The following is a 21,444-nucleotide window of genomic DNA, read 5'->3' as shown; positions in this document are numbered from 1 at the left end:
GACCCACCTGCACCTGCCGTGACAGTCTGGATATCAGCCGGACCCGGCTGCACTTGCCGTGACAGTCTGGATATCAGCAGGACCCGGCTGCACTTGCCGTGACAGTCTGGATATCAGCAGGACCCGGCTGCAGCTGCAGTGACAGTCTATATATCAGCCGGACCCGTCTGCAGCTGCCGTGTCAGTCTGTATGTCAGCTGGACCCACTTGCATCTGCCGTAACAGTCTGGATATCAGCTGGACCTGTCTGCACCTACCGTGACAGTCTGGATATCAGCTGGACCCGCCTGCACCTGCCATGACAGTCTGGATATCAGTCGGACCTGTCTGCACCTGCCGTGAAAGTCTGGATATCAGACGGACCTGTCTGCACCTGCCGTGCCAGTCTGGATATCAGCCGGACATGCCTGCACCTGCCGTGCTAGTCTGGATATCAGCCGGACCCGCCTGCCCCTGCCCTGCCAATTTGTATATAAGCCAGACCCATTTGCACCAGCCAGTGCCTTTCTTTATACCAACTGTTCCCATCTGCATCTGTTGTTCCTGTTGTGCTTGCCTGTATTAACTGTACTCTCCTACTGAGCCTTTCCAGCTATCTGTCCCTTGTGGGTCACCTGCTCTGTGTCCAGCGTCTGTCCTGGAGTAAAAATTAGACCCCTTTTTCTTGTGGCTATAAAAATTGGACTTAGGCCTCACCTAGTTATTTATGATTTGGTGTTTATTGTCCTGGAGTAGCACCAGGTGTCCATCGGGAGCCAAGCCTAACCACACTATCAGGGGCTCTAGTGAAGAGTCAGGTGCCCACATAGTTATGCCCCTCCAGGCTCTCCTCGGACTATGGCACAGTGGTTCCACCACTCCTGTTACATTACGTTACATGAAGAATGATAGTTAGGGGAAATATTCATAGAGTTACATTTATTTAGTCTTGAGAAGAGGGGTCTAAGGGGGACATGATTAACTTATAGAAGTATATAAACGACGCATAAAAAAACAAAAAGCTGTTTCATGTAAATTCCCCCTCAAAGACAAGCGGTACTTCCTTTGCCCGAAGAATAAAATGGTCAATCACCAGAGGAAACAAAGTTTCTTTAAAATAAGAACCATTCATTTGTGGAGTAGTCTACCTCAATGGCTTGGATGCTTTTTACAAGAAAATAATATGAATGCTTATGTTAATCTGTGAAGTTGTTTTTTTGTCATGTTCAGTCCAGTGGAACGACACTTGGGATCAAGATGGAAATGTTAGTTCTTTAGGAGCAGACTCGATCATGCATTATGGTTGTGCATGTGCCCCTTTCCCTTTGTCCTTTCCTATCCCTTGGTTGAGCTTGATTAACTTTTGTCTTTTTCAACCATACTAAAGGGAACCTGTCACAAATAAAATGCTGTCTAATCTGTAGGCACCATGTTATAGAGCAGGGGGAGCTAAACTAATTGATATCTACTGTAGTGTTGTGAGATATCATTCAGTATAACCCGTGTTTTATTCATGCAAAGCTCTGTTCTTTTTGTGATTTTTGGTCATTTCAGTGGTTGACAGCTATCTCAATAAGCACATTAATACAAAAAAAGCTGTCAATAACTGATAGAACCGCCCACTGGACCAAAAATCCCAGAAATAACAGAGGTTTAAATTAAAACACAGGTTATACTGAGTTTTTCTCACAAAACTATATATCAGTCTGATTGGATCCCCTTGCATTATAACATGCTGACTGCAGAATAAGGTGAATTTTCACAATGATGGGTTCCTGTTAACTATGAAAGAGAGAAGCAAAGAGATGGGCTGCAGCTTTCTCGTAAGTGTTGCACATCGGCCCAGAGTTGCTCAATATTGCTATACAGTACTAGCTATGTACCCCTTCTACGCCCAGGTGGCGGGCATTTTTATTGGTATATGGTCTCCCATCCTGGTATGTGCTGCCCCCCTCCTATCCTGATGTGCATGGCACCCCTCATCCCTATCCTGGTATGCATGGTACCCTCACCCCCCCCAATCCTGGTAAGCATGGCACCCTATTCCTCATCCTGGTATGCATGGTCCCTTCATCCTCCCTATCCTGGTATGCATGGCCCCCTCACCCCAATCCTCGTATGCATGGTCCTCTCACCCCCCAATCCTGGTATGCATGGTCCCCTCATCCCCCAATCCTAATATGCATGGTCCCCTCACCCCCCTTTCGTAATATGCATGGTCCTCTCACCCTCCTATCCTGATATGCATGGTCCTCTCACCCCCCCTATCCTGGTATGCATGGTCCCCTCACCCCCCCTATCCTGGTATGCATGGTCCCCTCACCCTCCTTTCGTGGTATGGGTGGTCCCCTCACCCTCCTTTCGTGGTATGCGTGGTTCCCTCAACCTCCTTTCGTGGTATGCGTGGTCCCCTCACCCCCGTCCTGGTATGCATGGTCCCCTCACCCCCCTTATCCTGATATGTATGGTCCCCCTCACCCCTATTAAACTACACACATACAAAAAAAAATACTCACCCTAATTCCCTGTGCTCCAGCGCTGCCTTTCACGTTCTGCTGGAGGCCGGGGGAGGAGTCTGGTGCCGGAGTACGTGCATGCCCATAGCGCTGTCCTGCACCATATTGCTGAAGACACACTGCAAATGTGTCTTCAGTAAAATGGTGCCGGATCGCGCTATGCGCATGCATGATTCCAGCCGCACTCCTGCCCCGGTCTTCGTCGGAAAAGAAGCGTTGCGGCAACGCTCCTCCCGGTCAGGTAAGTATGGCGCCGGACATAGCGGTATGCAGTGTGTATGTGCATCACCATCTCCGACGCCATACACACTCCTCACCACGCTGCCTCATTCTGTCTGGAGCCAGACTGCGCAGGCGCGTCGCGCTTGTGCAGTCTATAAAGGCTTCGGACAGAGTGACGCTTAGCCGGTTATATTATAGATAATGTGCTTCATGCCACTGTAACGTCTAAATGTTTTCTAGATTTTGACAGGAGAACAGGAATTCCTCATACCAATTTTCATTGTGTACAGTCAACACTAATGTAGATAGTCCTCACGCACTAGCTCAGAAACAACTGAAAATTATAGCTAGAACTTTTAGAGGAGGGAACTGGTGAAAAATAAAATATAAAAGTAGTATAATAGCCATAAATAGGGGTGGTCCAAATGTACATACAGCTCTGTCAAAAATTAAGAGACCACTGCAAAATTTTCAGTTTGTCTGATTTTTCTCTTTATAGGTATATTTTTGAGTAAAATGTAAATTGCTCTTTTAGTCTATAAACTACTGACAACGTCTTCGAATTTCCAAGCACTAAATTTTGTATTTATTTTCAGAAAATGAGAAATGGCCAAAACACCAAAAAAATGCAGTGCTTGCAGACCTCAAATAATGCTAGGAAAACAAGTTCATAATCATTTAGAAACAACAATACTAATGTTTTAACTCAGGAAGAGTTCAGAAATCAATATTTTGTGGAATAACCATGATTTGTAATCACAGTTTTCATGCGTCTTGGTATGCTTGCCACGAGTCTTTCACATGGCTTTTGGGTGACCTTATGCCACTCCTGGTACAAAAATTTAAGCAGTTCTTCGTTGTTTGATGGCTTATGACTATCCATCTTCCTCTTGATTACATTTCAGAGGTTTTAAATGGGGTTCAGGTCTGAAGATTGGGCTGGCCATGACAGGAATTTGATGTGGTGGTCTTTCATAAACACATTGATTGACCTAGCTGTGTGGCATGGTGCATTGTTCTGCTGGAAAAAACAGTCCTCAGAGTTGGGGAACATTGCCTGAGCAGAAGGAATCAACTGTTTTACCAGGATTACCTTGCATGCGGCTTGATTCATACGCCCTTCGCAAAGATTAACCTGCCCAATTCCAGCCTTGCTGAAGCATGCCAAGATCATCACCGATCCTCCACCAAATTTCACAGTAGGTGCAAGATACTGTGCCTTGTACACCTCTCCAGGTCTCCGTCTAACCATTAGACAACCAGGTGTTGGGCAAAGCTGAAAATTAGACTCATCAGAGAAGATTACCTTACTCCAGTCCTCTATGGTCCAATCCTTATGGTCTTCGGCAAACTTCAGCCTGGCTCTCCTTTGCTTCTCATTGATGAAAGTTTTTTTTCTAGCTATACATGACTTGAGTCCTTCCTCTAGGAACCTGTTAAGAACTGTTCTTGCCGTGCACTTCACCCCAGCTGCCATTTGCCATTCCTTTTGTAGGTCACTTGATGTCATCCTGCGGTTGCTGAGTTACATTCGAATAAGATGATGGTCATCCTGGTCAGTGGAGAGTCGTTTTTGCCCTCTGCCGGTCTGCAGCTTTGTTGTCCCCAATGTCTGCTACTTGACCTTGTTGTAATGTGGACTGCTGTCATAGAAATTTTACGGATGGAGGCAAAATGACGCTCACTGTATCCCTCTGCTAGTAAAGCCAGAATTGAGCCCTTCTTTTCCTCACTCAAGACTTTTGTTTTCAACTCCTTTGGCATGGTTAAAAGTTATTTTTTCATTCCTATTACTTTTGGGATATTACTAGCACTTGTTTTGCCATCCAGCTTGTCCTATTGCAAGAGGATTGTGAACACCACAGCAGGGGTATTTTTTATACTTTCCATCATTAAATAAGATTTGGTTCAGGTGATCACCTAATCAGAAGCACATTAAGTAGAATGAAGTGTCCTCTGGTTGGAATTCAACTGACACTGGAATGGAATGGCTGTCAGACATGTAGAGAAGCTGATTTTTATAAAACTGTGCAGTGGGCTCTTAATTTTTGCCAAAGCTGTACATGAGAGGTTATTCTAAAAAGTAAACAACTATAACAGATGCACTATAAAGTTTATGGAAGTTATATAAGAAGAAACACTAGAGGTGAGTTGCATCTTTGCAAATGCAGAACAGGATATACCGTATATACTCGTGTATAAGCCGAGATTTTCAACCCATTTTTTGGCGCTGAAAGTCCCCCTCTTGGCTTATACACGAGTCATATACCTGGGGGTCGGCGGGGGAGGGGGAGCGTGGATGTCAGAGATCATACTTACCCCCTGGAGCGGTCTCTGCAGCCCCCCCGCTTCTCCACGGTCTCTCTTCCTGCCTTCAGGGGTCACGTGGTGCAGCTCATTAAACTCATGAATATGCGCATATTCATGAGTGTAATGAGCGGTATCACGTGACCACTGAAGGCAGGAAGGGAGACTGTGGCGAAGCGGGGCTGCAGAGACCGCGCCAGGAGGGGGTAAGTAGAGCGATATTCACCTGTGCGGGGTCCATCGCTGCTCACCGCTGTCGCGTCCTGTGTCAGTGACATTTAGGCAGCAGGGGGTGCGGTGACGTGGTTAGCGCGTGCTGCGCCCTCTGCTGGCTGAACAGTCACTGACACAGGAAGACAGTGGTGAGCAGCGATGGACCCCGGACAGGTGAATATCTCAGGTGCCGAATCTATGGAGCATCATATGGGGCATAATCTAAGGAGCATTTTATGGGGGCATAATCTATGGAGCATGTTATTGGGGCATAATCTATGGAGCATTTTATGGGGGCAAAATCTATGGAGCATCTTATGGGGGAATAATCTATGGAACATCTTATGGGGGAATAATCTATGGAGCATCTTATGGGGCCATAACCTTTATAGAGCATTATATGGGGAATATTATCCTATGGAGCATCTTATGGGGTCATTATTAACCTTTGTGCAGCATTATATGGGGTGTATTTTGTATGGAGCATCTTATGGGGCCCATCATGAACTGTATGGAGCATTATATGGGGCTCCTGATTCAATATGGATATTCAAAACCATTTAACCTACTGATGTCTCAATTAATTTTACTTTTATTGGTATCTATTATTATTTTTGAAATTTACCAGTAGCTGCTGCATTTTCCACCCTAGGCTTATAAGCGAGTCAATAAGTTTTCCCAGTTTTTTGTGGCAAAATTAGGGGGTCGGCTTATACACGGGTATATACAGTAAATAAAAAATTGTTAAAGTGGTGGAGTAACATGAGGTACAGGACATCAAACATTGTATATAAATCAAGCTCACAGAGCCAGTGGAATACATGGTTGAGTAGGGGACCAAGAAAAAAGTCCAAACTGGGTCCTCTTTAGGGTGCAACCTTTGTTTCTTTTCCCACTCATGCCCTTTATATGATTGTACATTGCTTTTTAGTATCTGCATGATCTACCCTCATCATACATACATGGTACAAAGTTTACAGTAATTACTATTAGGTATTGTAGTAGTGATTGTCATGATAGCCCATAAGCAAACCACAGCACTGGGCAGAGGCCTACTGCCACAGCTACAGTGCATTCCCCAAGAGCACGGTGAGACAAGCTGTCTATGTATAAAAGCCTAAATGCTATATCCTATACACTCTCATGAGAAAAACAGTGGCTAGCAGCTCTAACTAGTAGGACAAAAATTATATAAAAAATATCATTATTTGCTTTATTCAATAACGATATTTCTAATTTTCTCTTATTTGCTGTATTTTATTGTCGGTTGTATTTTCAATCATAAAAAGAGGGTCTAAGCTGATAGTATTGGATTGCATCTATTACATATCTACTGATGCTTACAGTAATAGACATATTTTACCTCTTGTCTTTTGAAGTTCTGCACATATTCCTCAAACTGCACATCTTTTGTTTCATCTGCTTTTCCAAGCTTTTGAAGTACCTGAAAAGAGAAGAACAAGAGAAAAAAAAAATTAAAAAACGTACAATCATAAACTTGGGATCAAATGATATTACCTCTGGCAAAAATTCATATCTAATGTGCAAAAAATAAAAAAATATTAGACTGTGGTTTAAAGAGGTGATACCACAAAGTAAATGTATCCCTTATATACAGGTTAGGTGATTAATATATGATTGCGGAAAAGCTCTTTGCAGCGTTCAGCTATATCTGTCAGCCCCATAAACCTCAGGCTCCATTCACACTTGTCTTCTCCACCGTCCTAATGCTTTGGACCCCTGTTCTAGTGATTCTTTTGGGGTCCCATTGATAAGGCAACAAGTAACTGGACATTTATTACCCCTCCTGTAGATAAATGAGAATTATCCATTGTGGAACAACCTCTTTAAAAAGTTCTTAGTGTGCCCATAATAAGTCATCATACTGCTGAAGCAACATAGCCATTTAATTATTGTAACCTGCCAACATAACATATGGTTTGGAGCACACAAAATCGCACAAATCTTCTATGTCTATAGAAATAGTCAATAATAAATAGTATAAATTGCTGTTCACATCATGTTCACATCTCCATTACAGATTTCATCAAAAATCCTTGACAAAAAAGCCCTTCTGCATTCTGCATTATTTTTGTCCATAATAATAGATATCAAATGATTATCACTAGCGATTGTTAGGTGCTGTTGGGGTACATCATGTGTTCGATTTGGCATTTCCCACATCAGGATAGTCAGGACGTTGTGACATTAAATACATCTTGGATTTTAAAAATGTAGAGTCAATGATTTCCCCTCCAAGCATCTATTCATGACATGCCACCCAAAAGTCATGACTGTATGGCTTTGGGGTGGCATGACCCCTCATCTTCCAAAGTACAAAGTATGTCAGATGTTAGATGGAAATATGAAAGATCGTCCAAATTTCTCGCATATTTTCATGTACTGTATGTGACATACGTATGTCAGTCTGTGCGCCATTCATGTACAATCTGTTTTTATACTTAACCATTTTAAAATGTATGTGACCATATACAGTTGTACTCAAAAGTTTACATACCCTGGCAGAATTTTTGCTTTCTTGGCCTTTTTTTCAGAGGATATGAATGATAACACCAAAACTCTTTCTCCACTCATGGTTAGTGGTTGGGTGAAGCCATTTATTGTCAAACTACTGTTTTTACTCTTTTTAAATCATAATGACAACCCAAAACATCCAAATGACCCTGATCAAATGTTTACATATCCTGGTGATTTTGGCCTGATTACATGCACAGAAGTTGACACAAATGGGTTTAAATGGCTACTAATGGTAACATCCTCACCTGTGACCTGTTTGCTTGTAACCAGTGTGTGTACACTCTGAGGAGGGCTGCAGTATACCCTAAGGGGGGCTGTAGTACCTCGTATACTCTGAGGGGGGCTGCATTATACTCTATCAAGGATCATGGGGAGTGCATTCTACTATACTTTATGTACTATATGGGACGTGCATTATACTGTATCAAGGACTGTCTGTACCAATGATTCTTCCTCAGCCGGAATAAGGGTATGTGCACACGGTCAGTAAACAATGCGGGTTGGATGCTGCATACTTGTGCAGCGTCCAGATGTTATGGCATAGTGGATTGGATTTCAAGAAATCCCATGCCCACTATGAGTGCACAAGCACACGCGGATATGGACATGCGGTGCGTCTTTCCAGACCGCAGCATATCTATTTATATTGCGGAGACGCAAGCCTCAGCAAGATAAATTTCACCCGCACAATGTATTGGACGCAGTGAATCCGCACGGTTCAATGAACTCATGCGGATTCACCTGTGTTCAATAGATGCTAGCGATTTGGGCGCAGCGGACATGTGCTGCGTCCAAAGCGCTGCCAATTACTGAACGTGTACACATTCCCTAAGGAAGCCGATAAATAAGCGTCGAACTATTTCAATATTGTCGATCGCGCTCGTTTAGTGGCCTGAACTTAGCGCTTGTAATTACAGCTGAAATATTTTTGTGTGATGGTGCAATATGTGAGCATTTGGGGCTCCACTTTAAACTTTTGCCCAGGGCCCCACTTTGTCTAAAACAAGCTCTAGGTGCCAAAGTGAGTTTCTAAAGAAGTTTGGAGGTCAAAATCCGCCATCTAAACCGTATATTGAAGCCTTCTTTGATGACAGATTCACCTCCAAGGAACTGTGGCCACCAAGATCGTCCGATTTAACCCCATGGGATTTTTTTGCCATTTGAAAGGTTGTATGTACAGTAACAAGTCATGAACATAACAGGCACTCCGAGAGATCATACAATGAGAAATTCAGGTTATGACCCTAAACATCCTATGGAATACATTTAATAATATGGAACGGTATGTACAGGTGTGCTTGGATGCGAACGGTGGACATTTTCAACACCTACCGTACTTTAAAACATCATGAACCAAGTTATGTACAGTCCAAATTTCAGTACAATAGGTTGTCCATTTTAGAAGTTACAGCAATTTTTCTGGGAAAAGTAGTGAGTGAATCATCCTCTACATGCGCATGATGGTCTTTGGGGTCAGTTCATGTCATTACAGTATATTGGAAACATGGAGGACTATAGATGTGCAGGGAAGTGGAGTGAGAAAGAATTAGTAAGGTGATCCTCAATATTATAGTGCAGGGGTCAAGAACCTTTTTGGTTGAAAGAGCCATGAACGCCACATATTTTAAAATGTAATTCTGTGAGAGCCATACAATATGTTTAAAACTAAATACAAGTAAATGTGTGCATTTTATGTAAGACCACCACTTTTAAAGTACAATAAGTCTCTGAATTCTTTTTAATAACGTTGTTATGCTGCTGCTAACCAATGATGTTGGACGGATGGAGGGATGGATGAGGGATGGATGGACTGAGATATAGCTGGACGGATGGATGGATGGATGAATGTGTGGATGAGAGATGTGTGGATGAGGGTAGGATGGATGAGGGATGGATGGATGAAGAATGGATGGCTGGAGGGACGGCAGGATGAGGAATGGATGGATGGAGATAGCTGGAAGGATGGAGGAATGGATGGGGGATGGATCGACTGAGATATAGCTGGACGGATGGATGGATGAATGTGTGGATGAGAGAAGTGTGGATGAGGGATGATAGATGAAGAATGGATGGCTGGAGGGACGGCTGTATGAGGAATGGATGGATGGAGATAGCAGGAAGGATGGAGGGATGGATGAGGGATGGATGGATTGAGATTTAGCTGGACGGATGGATGTGTGGTTGAGGGATGGCTGGATGAGGAATGGATGGATGAAGATAGCTGGATGGATGGAGGGGAGGGATGGATGTGTGGATGAGGGATGGATGGACTGAGATATAGCTGGATGGATGGATGTGTGGACGAGGGATGGATGGATGAGGGAAGGATGGAGGGAGGGAGGGATGGATTGATGAGGGATGAATGGCTGGAGGGATGGATGGAGATACAGCTGGACGGATGGATGAGGGAAGGAGGGATGGATGGATGCATGGGTGTCTGGAATCCATAATGTCTCATGCTGTAATCCATCATGCCACCGTTCTTGCTGAGAAACAGTGAAGAATGAGCTGCTGCGAATGGGCCCATGAACTGCGGTGATCACCGCTAGCACAATGAGACAATGTCTCACTGTGCAGAGGTGAGTTAACCGTGAGGAATTTCTCCCGGTGAACTGCGATGAAATCGTCTCTGCACCATGAGACTTTCTCATGATGCTAGCGGGGATCTCACCGAGGCCACGGCAATTCAGTCCGGCTGGGAATGGAGCATCACTGACCGGAGGTAACCTCGATGACGTCACCACTGGTCTCTGAGGCTGCGCTCACAGCAGTTTAGTCACTAGCTGTTCTCAGCCTGGACGGTCGCATCTTGGCACCGTCCAGGTTGAAAAGTTTTTCCCCAGACATGGATTACAGCATGGGACAGAATGACAGAGAGTTGAGGGATATTGTTGTTTTTTTATTTTAGTTTATTACAGGAGAACGAGGGCTTTGGTGGAATAGGCGTTTAAATAAAAATGGAAAACTGTGTTTTGTTTTATTTCTAATAAAGGACTTTATTCTTGCTGTGTCTTTATTTACCATACAACTGTAGGATTAGTAATGGATATGTGTCTTACAGACACCTCTACATTAGTAAGCCGTGGGCTTGATGTCACCTGTCAATACAAAGGTGACATCAACCCCACAAATATTAACCCCACTTCCCACTTACAGGGCAAGTAAGAAGAGCCAGGCAAAGCGCCAGAATTGGCGCATCAAAGAGATGTGCCTTTTCTGGGCAGCTATGGGCTGCTATTTATAGGCCAGCCTGAGAATACCAGCCCTCAGCTGTCTGCTTTAGCAAGGCTAGTTGTCAAAAATGGGGGGACCCCAACACAATTTTTTTAAATCATTTATTTAAATAATTAAAAAATATGGCGTGCGGACTCCTCTATTCTTGATAACCAGCCTTGCTGAAGCTGACAGCTGAGTTTTGCCTGGCTGGTTATCAAAAATACAGGGGAACCCACGCAGTTTCTTTTTAATTATCTATTTACAGAGCAGGAGCGGCAGCAGGTGTTGGATGATGGGAGCAGTTGTCCCATCAGCTGACACCAGTGACCGAAGGTAAACTTTATACCTCTGATCACAGTTGAGAGCTCACTCTGTCTTTTGACAGTGTGGGAACCGCGGCTGTCAGACCGACGGGGATGATTTCACCGACGATCAGAAGTGGGATTTGCTGCGCTATCATGCACATTGACAGCATGACAAAACACCCGGTATTCGGGCACATTTGTCTGAGAGCCAGATGCAGCCATCAAAAGAGCCACATCTGGCTCGTGAGCCATAGGTTCCCGACCCCTGTTATAGTGTATGAAAAAGAAATATGGGACCTATGTAGCATCGGTACTTAATACTTGTATGGTCCTGTATTTTCTACGCTTAATAGAATGACGTCCTATCATGCCGTACAGCTTGGTTCATCATATTATATTAGCACAACTCACTTGCTTTCAGTATGTAGTCTAATGTATAGATGTTATATTCAATTAGCCCTTAACGAGCCATTATGTCATTTAAATACTGAGTAAGATAAATTAATGATCTCCTGCTACTGAGAGCTAGACAAGGCAAAACAGAAAATGTTCTTTATGGTTTGACAAATTACATCATGTCTAATTCCCTTCGGAAAGTTTAGTTGCCTTCGATTGAATTTGTGTCTTCCATAAACAGTGTTTGGAGGCATACAAAGTAATGGGTGGGGGAGAGAACTGTACATCACAACTTCAGAATAATAATAGATAGAAAAGAACTCAAGTGTGACGCCACAGGGAATTTCATGCTACTGTCAATTCTTCAAACAGGTCTGCACAATACAACAAATCCAACAGACCTTTAAGTCTCTTAGGAATTATTATATTATTATAGTTGGGTTGACTTTGTGTGCTCCTTAATGTAAGGCAAAATTTCAGATTTGGCTTATATGGTCTCATATTAAGCAAAACAGGGTCATATCATCCCATATTGACCAATGCAGAGATTTCTAAGTTTTCAGTTATTTTTAAACCCCAAAGGCAATTCAGTGTTACTTTCAACTTACTACAGCTACATACAAATAGCATTTTTCAGATGGATCAGTGTCCATCTCTGTGTCAGTTTAAGAAGCACTCCTCCCATCAAAGTTTTTATCCTAATATATTGAAATCATATTATACAGCACTGTGTACTTACAATTACTCATTTTGTCTTTATACCCAGGTAATTCTTCTCTTTTTCCATTAGCTCTATGACATCACATGATTAAAAACTGACTGACTGTATAAATCCTTCTTATACTTATGTACAAACAAGAAGTCTTTGTCCTGCATGAGTTATCATTAGAACTAAAATTATACATCATTGCAAAGTCCCTGGTAGTCCTGATTTAACTCCTGACCTAGCTGCTCCCACCCCCCTTGATTTTATCTCTTCCTTTTGTCAGTCAAGAAGGTCTGTAGTTCTAATGAGGACTCATGCAGGGAAAATTGATCTCATGTTTCTACACAGAGCTTAGAGGGATTCAACTAGTCAGTTTTTAATCACGACCTATTGGAAAAGAGAATAATTAATTAGGTAGAAAGGCAAAATGGTCAATTGTAAGTGAACAATGTTATATAATATGATGATTGCAATATAATAAAAGGTTAAAAACGTTGATAGGCATGTGTATTTAACAGGCAATCATTTGGGATGCAGGACTTATGTAATCCTTTCCACTTTTAGCATTAACATGGACGACCATACCCAGCTAGTGCCACATTGGCCTGTTAGGTTTATATTGGCCCACAGGGGACATGTACTGTAAATCCCTCAGTGGGTCACCCACCCCTATATGAGCAGTAGTCTGCACAGTACACTTGATTCACTATTTACAGACAAAGGCAGCATCTCATCATTCATTTATCAGCAGTTTATTATTATTAGTATATAGAATCATTGGTGATTCTGTGAATGTGAGTAATGTAATTGTTCTGTCTCCGACATAAGTAATGACTCTTAAATGTTAATTTATAGCATAAATTCAGTGATAATGCTCAGTTTGCCATACAGTTTGATGTGCATTGTTTCCAGCCCCAGGTGATTCTATGTTTATGTCAACAACAGAGAGCTACGAATTAGGAGATCAGTTCATCCAAAACAGTGGCATTATGTGCCCACGGACCAGAACCCTGCAGATCATGCAACTAGAGCAGTTGACGCAAGTCGACTAGAGAGCACAACATGGCTCTCAGGACTAAAACTATTGTACACTGAGGAGCGTTGTCCAGACACCTTTGAACTGATAGGAGAGGACTCAGATGCTGAAATCCACCCTCAGATGTCTACACTTCGTACAAAGACCAGCTACTCTTCTAACCCAGAAAACAGGACTATACAGTGCCCCTCCAGGAGGATTTGACACTAAAGACCTCTACAAGCGCCAATGGAGGCAGGTACAAAGTCTTATCAGTGCATTCTGGGACAGATGGTGCAAACGACGCTTGTCTATCCTGCAGCCACGGAGGAAGTGGCAATTTACCAGGTCTAATCTTAGGATGGTCAAAGGAGATGGACCTAAGACATTCTCCAGACCAGTTACTGGACTGGTCCTTTGTTGTCTTCGGAGAATAGGAATGGTGGCATCTGTTCAATGCCAGACAGGGAGTGTTCTGTCTCTGACATAAATAATGACTCTAAATGTTTATTTTATAGCATAAATTCAGTGATAATGCTTAGTTTGCCATACAGTTTGATGTGCATTGTTTCCAGCTCCATCTAGTGGCCAAAAATAATAACTGCAGTGTTATTCTCTTCCTGCTTTCGTTTCATTTTCCCTCCAACTCCCACTGTATCATGGGTAAATTTGCAAGAGATTATGGTCTAGTCCAGCCCCATTTCCCTCTCCAGTCCTCCATTTTCAATCTGCTTGCATACTGAAAACGCCTCATCCATCTTCTCGCCCAGTGTTAGCATCGCTGGTAAATGACACGCTCCCTTTATAAATCCCTGTCTCTCTTACTGGCCAGCTTAGATAGTTTCCTTGTTCAGCTGTTAGTGCAGTCATGTACGTTGTGTGTATATGTATTTTCTATGTACCCGACACTGATTGTCTCCTTGTATTTCTGTCTATAGTTTCATCTCATCTATATACCTACGTTCAATAAAACACAGATTCAACTACAGTCTCCCTTATTGGACCCGGTATAGCGGTTTAGCTGCTTGCTAAGCTATTTGAATTCCGTTCATTTAGTGAGAGCATGACAGTAATATTTGAATGTAGCTGACCAGTGGTCCCAGAGTGTAGATGTTACTGGTGGGTCTTTGGCACTCCAGTCTGACACAGGGTCTACCATGATAAATATACAGCTCTGGAAAAACTAAGAGACCACCACATCAAAACCCTGTCATGGGCAGCCCTTTCTGCAGACGGAAACCCCATTGAAAATTTCTGGAATGTAAGCAAGGGGATGATGGATAGTCACAAGCCATCAAAGAAGAAAGACTGGAGGAAAGCATGCCAAGACGCATGAAAGCTGTATTTAAAAATCATGTTTATTCCACAAAATATTGATTTCTGAATTCTTCCTGAGTTAAAACATTAGTATTATTGTTTCTAAATTATTATGAACTTGTTTTATTTGAGGTCTGAAAGCACTGGGCATTTTTTAATTTTGACCATTTTCTTTGTCAGAAAAAAAATACAAAATTTATTACTTGGAAATTCCGAGACATGTTGTCAGAAGTTTGTAGACTAAAAGAATAATTTGCATTTTACTCAAAAATATACCTATAAAGAGAAAAATCAGACAAACAACATTTGAAAGTGGCCTCTTAATTTTTGCCAGAGCTGTACATATATTGCTGTGGTGAAAGTGACTTTGACCATTAGAGCGCTAAATCGCAGGTAACCGTGTTCCAGCAAAGAAAAAAAAAATTGTATGCCCCTAACCCCTACAATGCCCCTTGGCTTCTGACTAGTCAGCCTGATAAGTAAGATGTCCTTTAAGTCATGCCCCTTTATGAGCTGGAAAATTGAAAGATGCACACTAGATCAGTCTTTTGGGCACATTTGCTTCATAAATATGTCTAAATCACAATGCAAAGTGTCAAAACTAAAGGAACACAAAGAGCGCAATAGGGTCTTATCCGGGTTAATGCTGGAAAAGTAATTTAGATTATACTCACCCTTTTTAGGAGAGGTTCAAGCATGTAGGATCAGTAATCTGCTTGCTGCACGTCCAAAGGTCAGCTCTGTGACCGCTTACACATCAGATTTTGGAATAAATTCTCGGACTTTTGTGCGCTGCCAGATAAATTCACCAATCCAATATTTAGGAGAAAGATTAATCCATTTATTTCCCAACGCGTTTCGAAATGTATACCATTTCTTCATCAGGGGATGACAATATATCAAAAATATATTGTCATCCCCTGATGAAGAAATGGTATACATTTCGAAACGCGTTGGGAAATAAATGGATTAATCTTTCTCCTAAATATTGGATTGGTGAATTTATCTGGCAGCGCACAAAAGTCCGAGAATTTATTCCAAAATCTGATAAATCACAATGCAACAATATAAGCCAGTTAAATGTTTCAAAATTCTAGGTGCAAACACATGGTAAATCTGGCCCAGAGTTTTCTCATTAGGTTTTGCTTGCTTTCATTTTTTCTCCAGCATTAGGCTATGTGCAGACGGTGCGGAATCTGCTGTGGAATTTTCCACGCAGATTTTGCTAAATCTGCAGGTAAAATGACCTGCGTTTTACCTGCAGTTTTAGTGCAGTTTTAGTGCTGATTTAGTGCAGATTTAGTGCAGATTTCTATAATGGAGCAGATGAAAAACTACTGCAGAACTGCACAAAAGAAGCGACATGCTGCAGTTTTAAATCTGCACCAAATCTGCAGCATGTGCACAGCGTTTTTTGTTTTACATAGACTTAAAAATGGTACTGTATATCACTTGCAGTTCTGCTGCAGTTGTGCTGCAGGTCTGCAGGGCCAAATCTGCTGCAGAACTGCACAGAATCTGCACCATGTGCACATAGCCTAAGCTGCTTTTACAGCTGGAATTAAAGCTCAATTAGAAATGTATCCCTAAGGGCAGTTTCACACGTCCAGATAATTCCGCTACCGGAAAAACCAGTAGCGGCGCTATCCGTGTCCGTGTGTCCATGTGCATACGTAGGCCATCGGTGTGACATCTGTGTGCTATCCGTATGTCTGTGTGTACCATCCGTGTGCTGTTCGTGTGTCTGTGTATTGGAAAAATTAGTTTCAATGTTAACCCTTTGACTTTGTTTGTTCCACTCCTAGTTTTGTCTTACAAGTATTGATGTAAAATATTGACCAAGTATTGAACGTGTGACCATGGCCCTAAATCTATAAAAGGACATCTGTGAGAGCAGCATTGAAGGGATTGTCTGCTACTGACAAATTTTCATTGAATTTTGGAGGACAGTCCATAGCTTCTCAGTGGATGCTCTGATATACTCCAGAAATGATGTATTTGTTTACAAGTTGCTATAATTTTAAAGGACCTATCAGCAGGTCAAAACTGGCCAGAAATGCTCAGCTGCGGAGCAAAAAGTACAGCTCCGTCAAAAGTAAAGTGTCCACGATTGGGTACACTGCATCCACCTCTATTCAAATCGAAATGGTGCATCTGTAGTACCCAGCTGTGGTCACTATAAAGCTGACAGAGCTGTACTGTTCTGTTCTGCAACTGCGCAAATCCACCACTGCTGACCATGGTCTTCTGCAGATTGTTCCAGTGTTTGCTGGGTGAGCTGGAGGTCACTTTTCAATGTAAGTCTAGGAGAGCCAGGATGAGGCCAGAACGAGGTTCTCATAGAACATGGATTTACATTGAGAGCTTGAGACAGTTCCCATTGATTTCCAGTCAGTCAGAAGTTGTGGTCACAAGATGGACAATCGAGTTTGGAGCGGAGCCCCAGGAAGAGCAGAAGACAGCAGCTGGTTAGTATTTTACTAAGGAGGTGAACTTACATTAGGGGATACCACCCCGGACAGTGAAATAAATAAAATGCTGGAGTGGTGCTTTGCAGAACAGACCGGTGACCATAAAATAGATTGGCGTTATCCACTGCCATGTCCGGCTGGCTTCTCCCAGCATGAATCCAATTGATTGACAGGTACACACATGAAAGATCTGTCATCTACAGTGGTGTGGGGAGAAGCCAGCCTTTAAGCTATGTTTTCTCAGCAAGGTTTCATCAAAAAATATACTTGACTGCAATCCCGCAGTCAGGCTCTGATTCATGCCACCCATGCTCTCGTCAGCAGGAATCGCATGGCAGGTTCCCTTTAACGGTCAAATTAACTATTTAGATAAAAAAAAACTAAACTGTACACAATGTTTATTATTGAAAAAAGTATTGGTGTCTTTTCAAGTACTATGTGATGTGACTCTGTATACTGTATGTGCACTGACAATGAGGGGCGTCTTATCTATAGGATATTGTGGTTATCACTTGGGCTCTTTTACAGGGTTCTAAACCTGTTGTGTGTTATGGTTATTGGAAAGACGGAGGACAAAATAACACTGTTCTGGTCTCCATAGGGGAATGCAAAGGCTAATGACATATTTGGCATGTACACTGAGTACTTTTCAAACATACTTGCTAAACATGGATGAAAAACATAATATGAATGGGCCTTCATACTGCACAAACTCTGGCCGCCAGGTACAAAAAGCTACAGCAGAAAATCTTCCTGCTAAACCACAATCATACATATACAGGAATGCAAATACATGGCCACTTACAATCATTTTCTGGAGCAGCGGGGGCCTCACAACAAGTCCTGCACAAACGCTATAACCAGGTACATACAGAGAGGAGAACACTGCACAGAATGGAGAGGACTGCAAGGGAGCTCGCTCTTGTCCTGTCTGGCTCTGTAGACGCTTAGTCCACCATCTCTCTCCCTCTCTCCTTCTGTGCCGACAGCCTCCAGTGATATAGAGAGGCACTATTGCATGTTGTTCTGCAGTTCTGTAATACTGCCACCTTCTGGCCAACGTAATTATGTCTCAAATACAGGAGACATAATAATGAACTTTCTGATGATGGCCCCCCCTTCCCTTCTGGGCCCCTGTGCAGCTGCACCAGCTGCACAGGCAGTATGTCCACCCCTGAATCTCAAAACAGCATGAGGTAGAGGCCGAGACACTAATTTCACTGATGTGTCACTTATTAGGCTGTGTGCTGTTGTTTGAATACAATGAATGTTTTATCAGCAGAAGCTAATCACTGCCCGAACTGGTGCCCACATGAGACCTAGTCCAACCATGTCCCCAGCACTGATTGCATATTGACAGTAAACTACTAAAGTAATAGAAAGCTGTGGTGTGTGAGGTTAGTTTTCTGAGTTCTGCTACATGCGACATCTAAAAACTTTGTGTCACAACTGCTGCATTCAGTAAACTAAGTGATATATCCCTGGAATCAGAGTTTCTTCCTACGCTATGCTTTTGCCAGATGAGGTAGCAAAAACCTAGTAACACATTCCCTTTAAATCCTCTACATGGCTCCAGACACTAAACTTTTTGTTTAGTGCTAATTTTTATGGTTTATACCAAGGGGGCATTGCTCACAGGGTAATAATACAGACCAGCTTTAGAGAATCATGTTAGCCATGCCCTCTTGGTAAAGACTATAAAAATTTAGACTAAATAATAAAGCCCATATCTCTGAAACCGTATGGCCGATTTAAAAAACAAAAAACTAAACATGGAATACGGTACTCAGTGGAGCAGTGGGAATATAATTAGAACAACTCGCAATTTATGATCTGGTGACAGGTCCTCTTTAAAGATGACCTTTCACCAGTATGAGTGGCGATACTGTGGAGATAGTAGCTTGTAAATACCAGTCTGATCTCACAGCAGAGCTGTGTGTGATTACAAAGTGCCTGGAGCAAAGCAGAGTTGAGTGTGCAATTTGTAATCACAGACCTCTGCACTGACATAAGAAGAAAGCCTGTTCTAAGCTATTGCTGGGGGTAGGGGCGTTATTTTTTTCCACTGTACATTGCTGCCTTCTTATGATTGGTCAATGTCATTCAGCGGAAGAAATAAAAACGATAAGGGGAAAAACTCTGGTAAAATCCAGAATTCCTGGTCTTTTCACAACCTAAACTTTACAAACTAGTACCTCTGCAACACAGGATAAATTAAATAATAAAAACTATGTTTACTCAGCTCTGCAACCACCATCATTCTATGATGGGCCAGTTTAACATGCTCAAACTGGTCAAAGTTTCTCTTTAAGTAGACAAAAGGTCTACAGCAGAACCTCCGATATGTGGATACAAGCAGCAGTATGTTTTTATGGTGGATGTGTAGGGGGGAGGCTGGGAGATAAAGACGCCATGGCAACAGAAAAGTTATTACATTTGATGTGTTAACGTGTTATAGTTATATAAATTGAATGTTGTATTTTATCCCAATGGTCGGTGTTGTGTGTTCGGTTCTCCTACAGGCTATGCCTTAGGCCATCCCTGGGAATGTGGGAGGTCTGTCCACTAGGGGGACAAGTCAATGGATAAACAGTCGCACTCAAAAATGAATTATTCTTGCACAAAAGTCTTTGAAGAAATTATTATGATTTTTCATTTATTTTTTTTAAATAGATTTTGTGGTGTTGACCCCTGCCGCTCACACGTTACAGCCCCTAACTTGGGACTTAAGGGCCTATCACACTAAGCGATATCGCTAGCAATATCGCTATAATGTCACTAGTTTTTGTGACGTTATATCGATATTGCTAGCGATATCGCTATGTCTGATACTTACCTCCGACCGCTCCCCCGCTGGTTATCGCTGATCGAGCGAGAACGTCCTGGACCGTTTCTCATCGTCAGCTTCCTGCTGGGCTTCCTGTGGCGCTGACGAGCGACGCATGGACGCGGGCGGGAGGACGTCAGGATCGCCTCGTCTGACAGGTAAATAGCGACCACCGACCCCTGCTATGTCGCTGGTGAGATCTCCCTGTGTGGCAGCTTCACTAGCGAACACTTAGCGATGCACCAGCGATCCTGACCGTGTCATATCGCTGGTCGGGATCGCTGGTGCATCGCTAAGTGTGACAGTACCTTTAGAAAATCACTTCCTTATCTTATACTTTGAAACTTCTATTGAGTATGGTTTGAGAAAGACCTAGGTTTAGGTCGAAACGTAACCATATAATACTCACATCTGGAATTTGACCTTTGTTTGCGGTGTTTCACTATTTTGACTTATTGAAAAATCTTTTAAAAAAAATAAATAAAAAATCAATAATTTCTTCAAAGACTTTTGTGCAAGAATAATTCATTTTTGAGTGCGACTGTTTATCCATTGACTTTTGCCTGTGGTTTATCCACGCTCAGTCAGCACCTATTCTTACAGCAAGAGTGCGCGCCTTTTCTTCTCCACTAGGGGGACCACACTAAGTATATAGGGATACAGTTTGTGCTACACTATGGATGAAACAGTTAATAGAGTTGGGATTAACCCACAGTTTGGGAGGTGTTAGCGCAGGGTTTATAGAAAAGGTTACTCAGCCAGTCAGAATCCACGACTCAGGCAAGTGCAAGTTGAGAGAGGAGTCTAACCAGTGCAGGAGAGCGGAGTGGAGAGTAAAAGCTGGACAAGACAGTGTGTAACAGGAGCAAGAAGAAGCAGATGTAGCAAAGCAGTCCAGGTCTCCCCACAGCATGAGGACACATTCTGAGGTTGTCTGGACGCCTGGATAGTCTGGGGTGGAGGTCCGTAAGAGGTATTGAGAACCATAATCCTGTCCCCCCTGTGAGGAAGTTGTCGGTCAAGAAAAGGAAAGATGGTGGCCCTCAAGGAAGGTGATATGTCGAAAGGAGGATCCCTAGGGTCAACAAGAGCAACTGGGCTAGGGACAAGTGGGGCAGAAAGGAGACAAAGACTGATAGGCCATGAAACAAAGGAAACATCACTAAAATGGAATTATGACTTATTCTGTATGCTGCAGCCATGTGTAACCGAATTGCACAGTAAAGTTAAATCTGTTCACTCAGACCCAAGGTCTCCTCTAGTCTGGAGCTACAACTGGACTCAATCCTGTGGACGGGGAGGCAGAAAGTACTCCTGAAAGAACACAGTAAAGAACCAACTCCACTGCACAACACACTCATGACTGACTCCTGCTTAGAAGAGGGGTTTCTAGACAATTAGGACTCAGTTCTGGCC

The 21,444-nt window shown here is 42.7% G+C and overlaps 1 protein-coding gene across 5 annotated transcripts in view; it reads right to left on the bottom strand.

The window, feature by feature from the left end:
- The window catches only part of AMPH (amphiphysin), a 312,840-nt gene that overhangs the window by 158,597 nt on the left and 132,799 nt on the right, over positions 1 to 21,444 (bottom strand). For all 5 annotated transcript variants that reach the window (XM_073549970.1, XM_073549972.1, XM_073549971.1 and 2 more), the window contains exon 2: positions 6,601 to 6,681. In XM_073549970.1, coding sequence (XP_073406071.1) covers positions 6,601 to 6,681 — 81 coding nt within the window. The remainder of the gene's footprint in view (positions 1 to 6,600; positions 6,682 to 21,444) is intronic.

The sequence above is a fragment of the Dendrobates tinctorius genome, unplaced genomic scaffold, assembly GCF_039654945.1.
Source record: "Dendrobates tinctorius isolate UK_male_01 unplaced genomic scaffold, ASM3965494v1 ptg000162l, whole genome shotgun sequence".
NCBI classification, from domain to species: Eukaryota; Metazoa; Chordata; class Amphibia; order Anura; family Dendrobatidae; genus Dendrobates; species Dendrobates tinctorius.
Note: the sequence above shows the minus strand (reverse complement) of the source record. Positions and strands in the feature narration are given on the sequence as shown.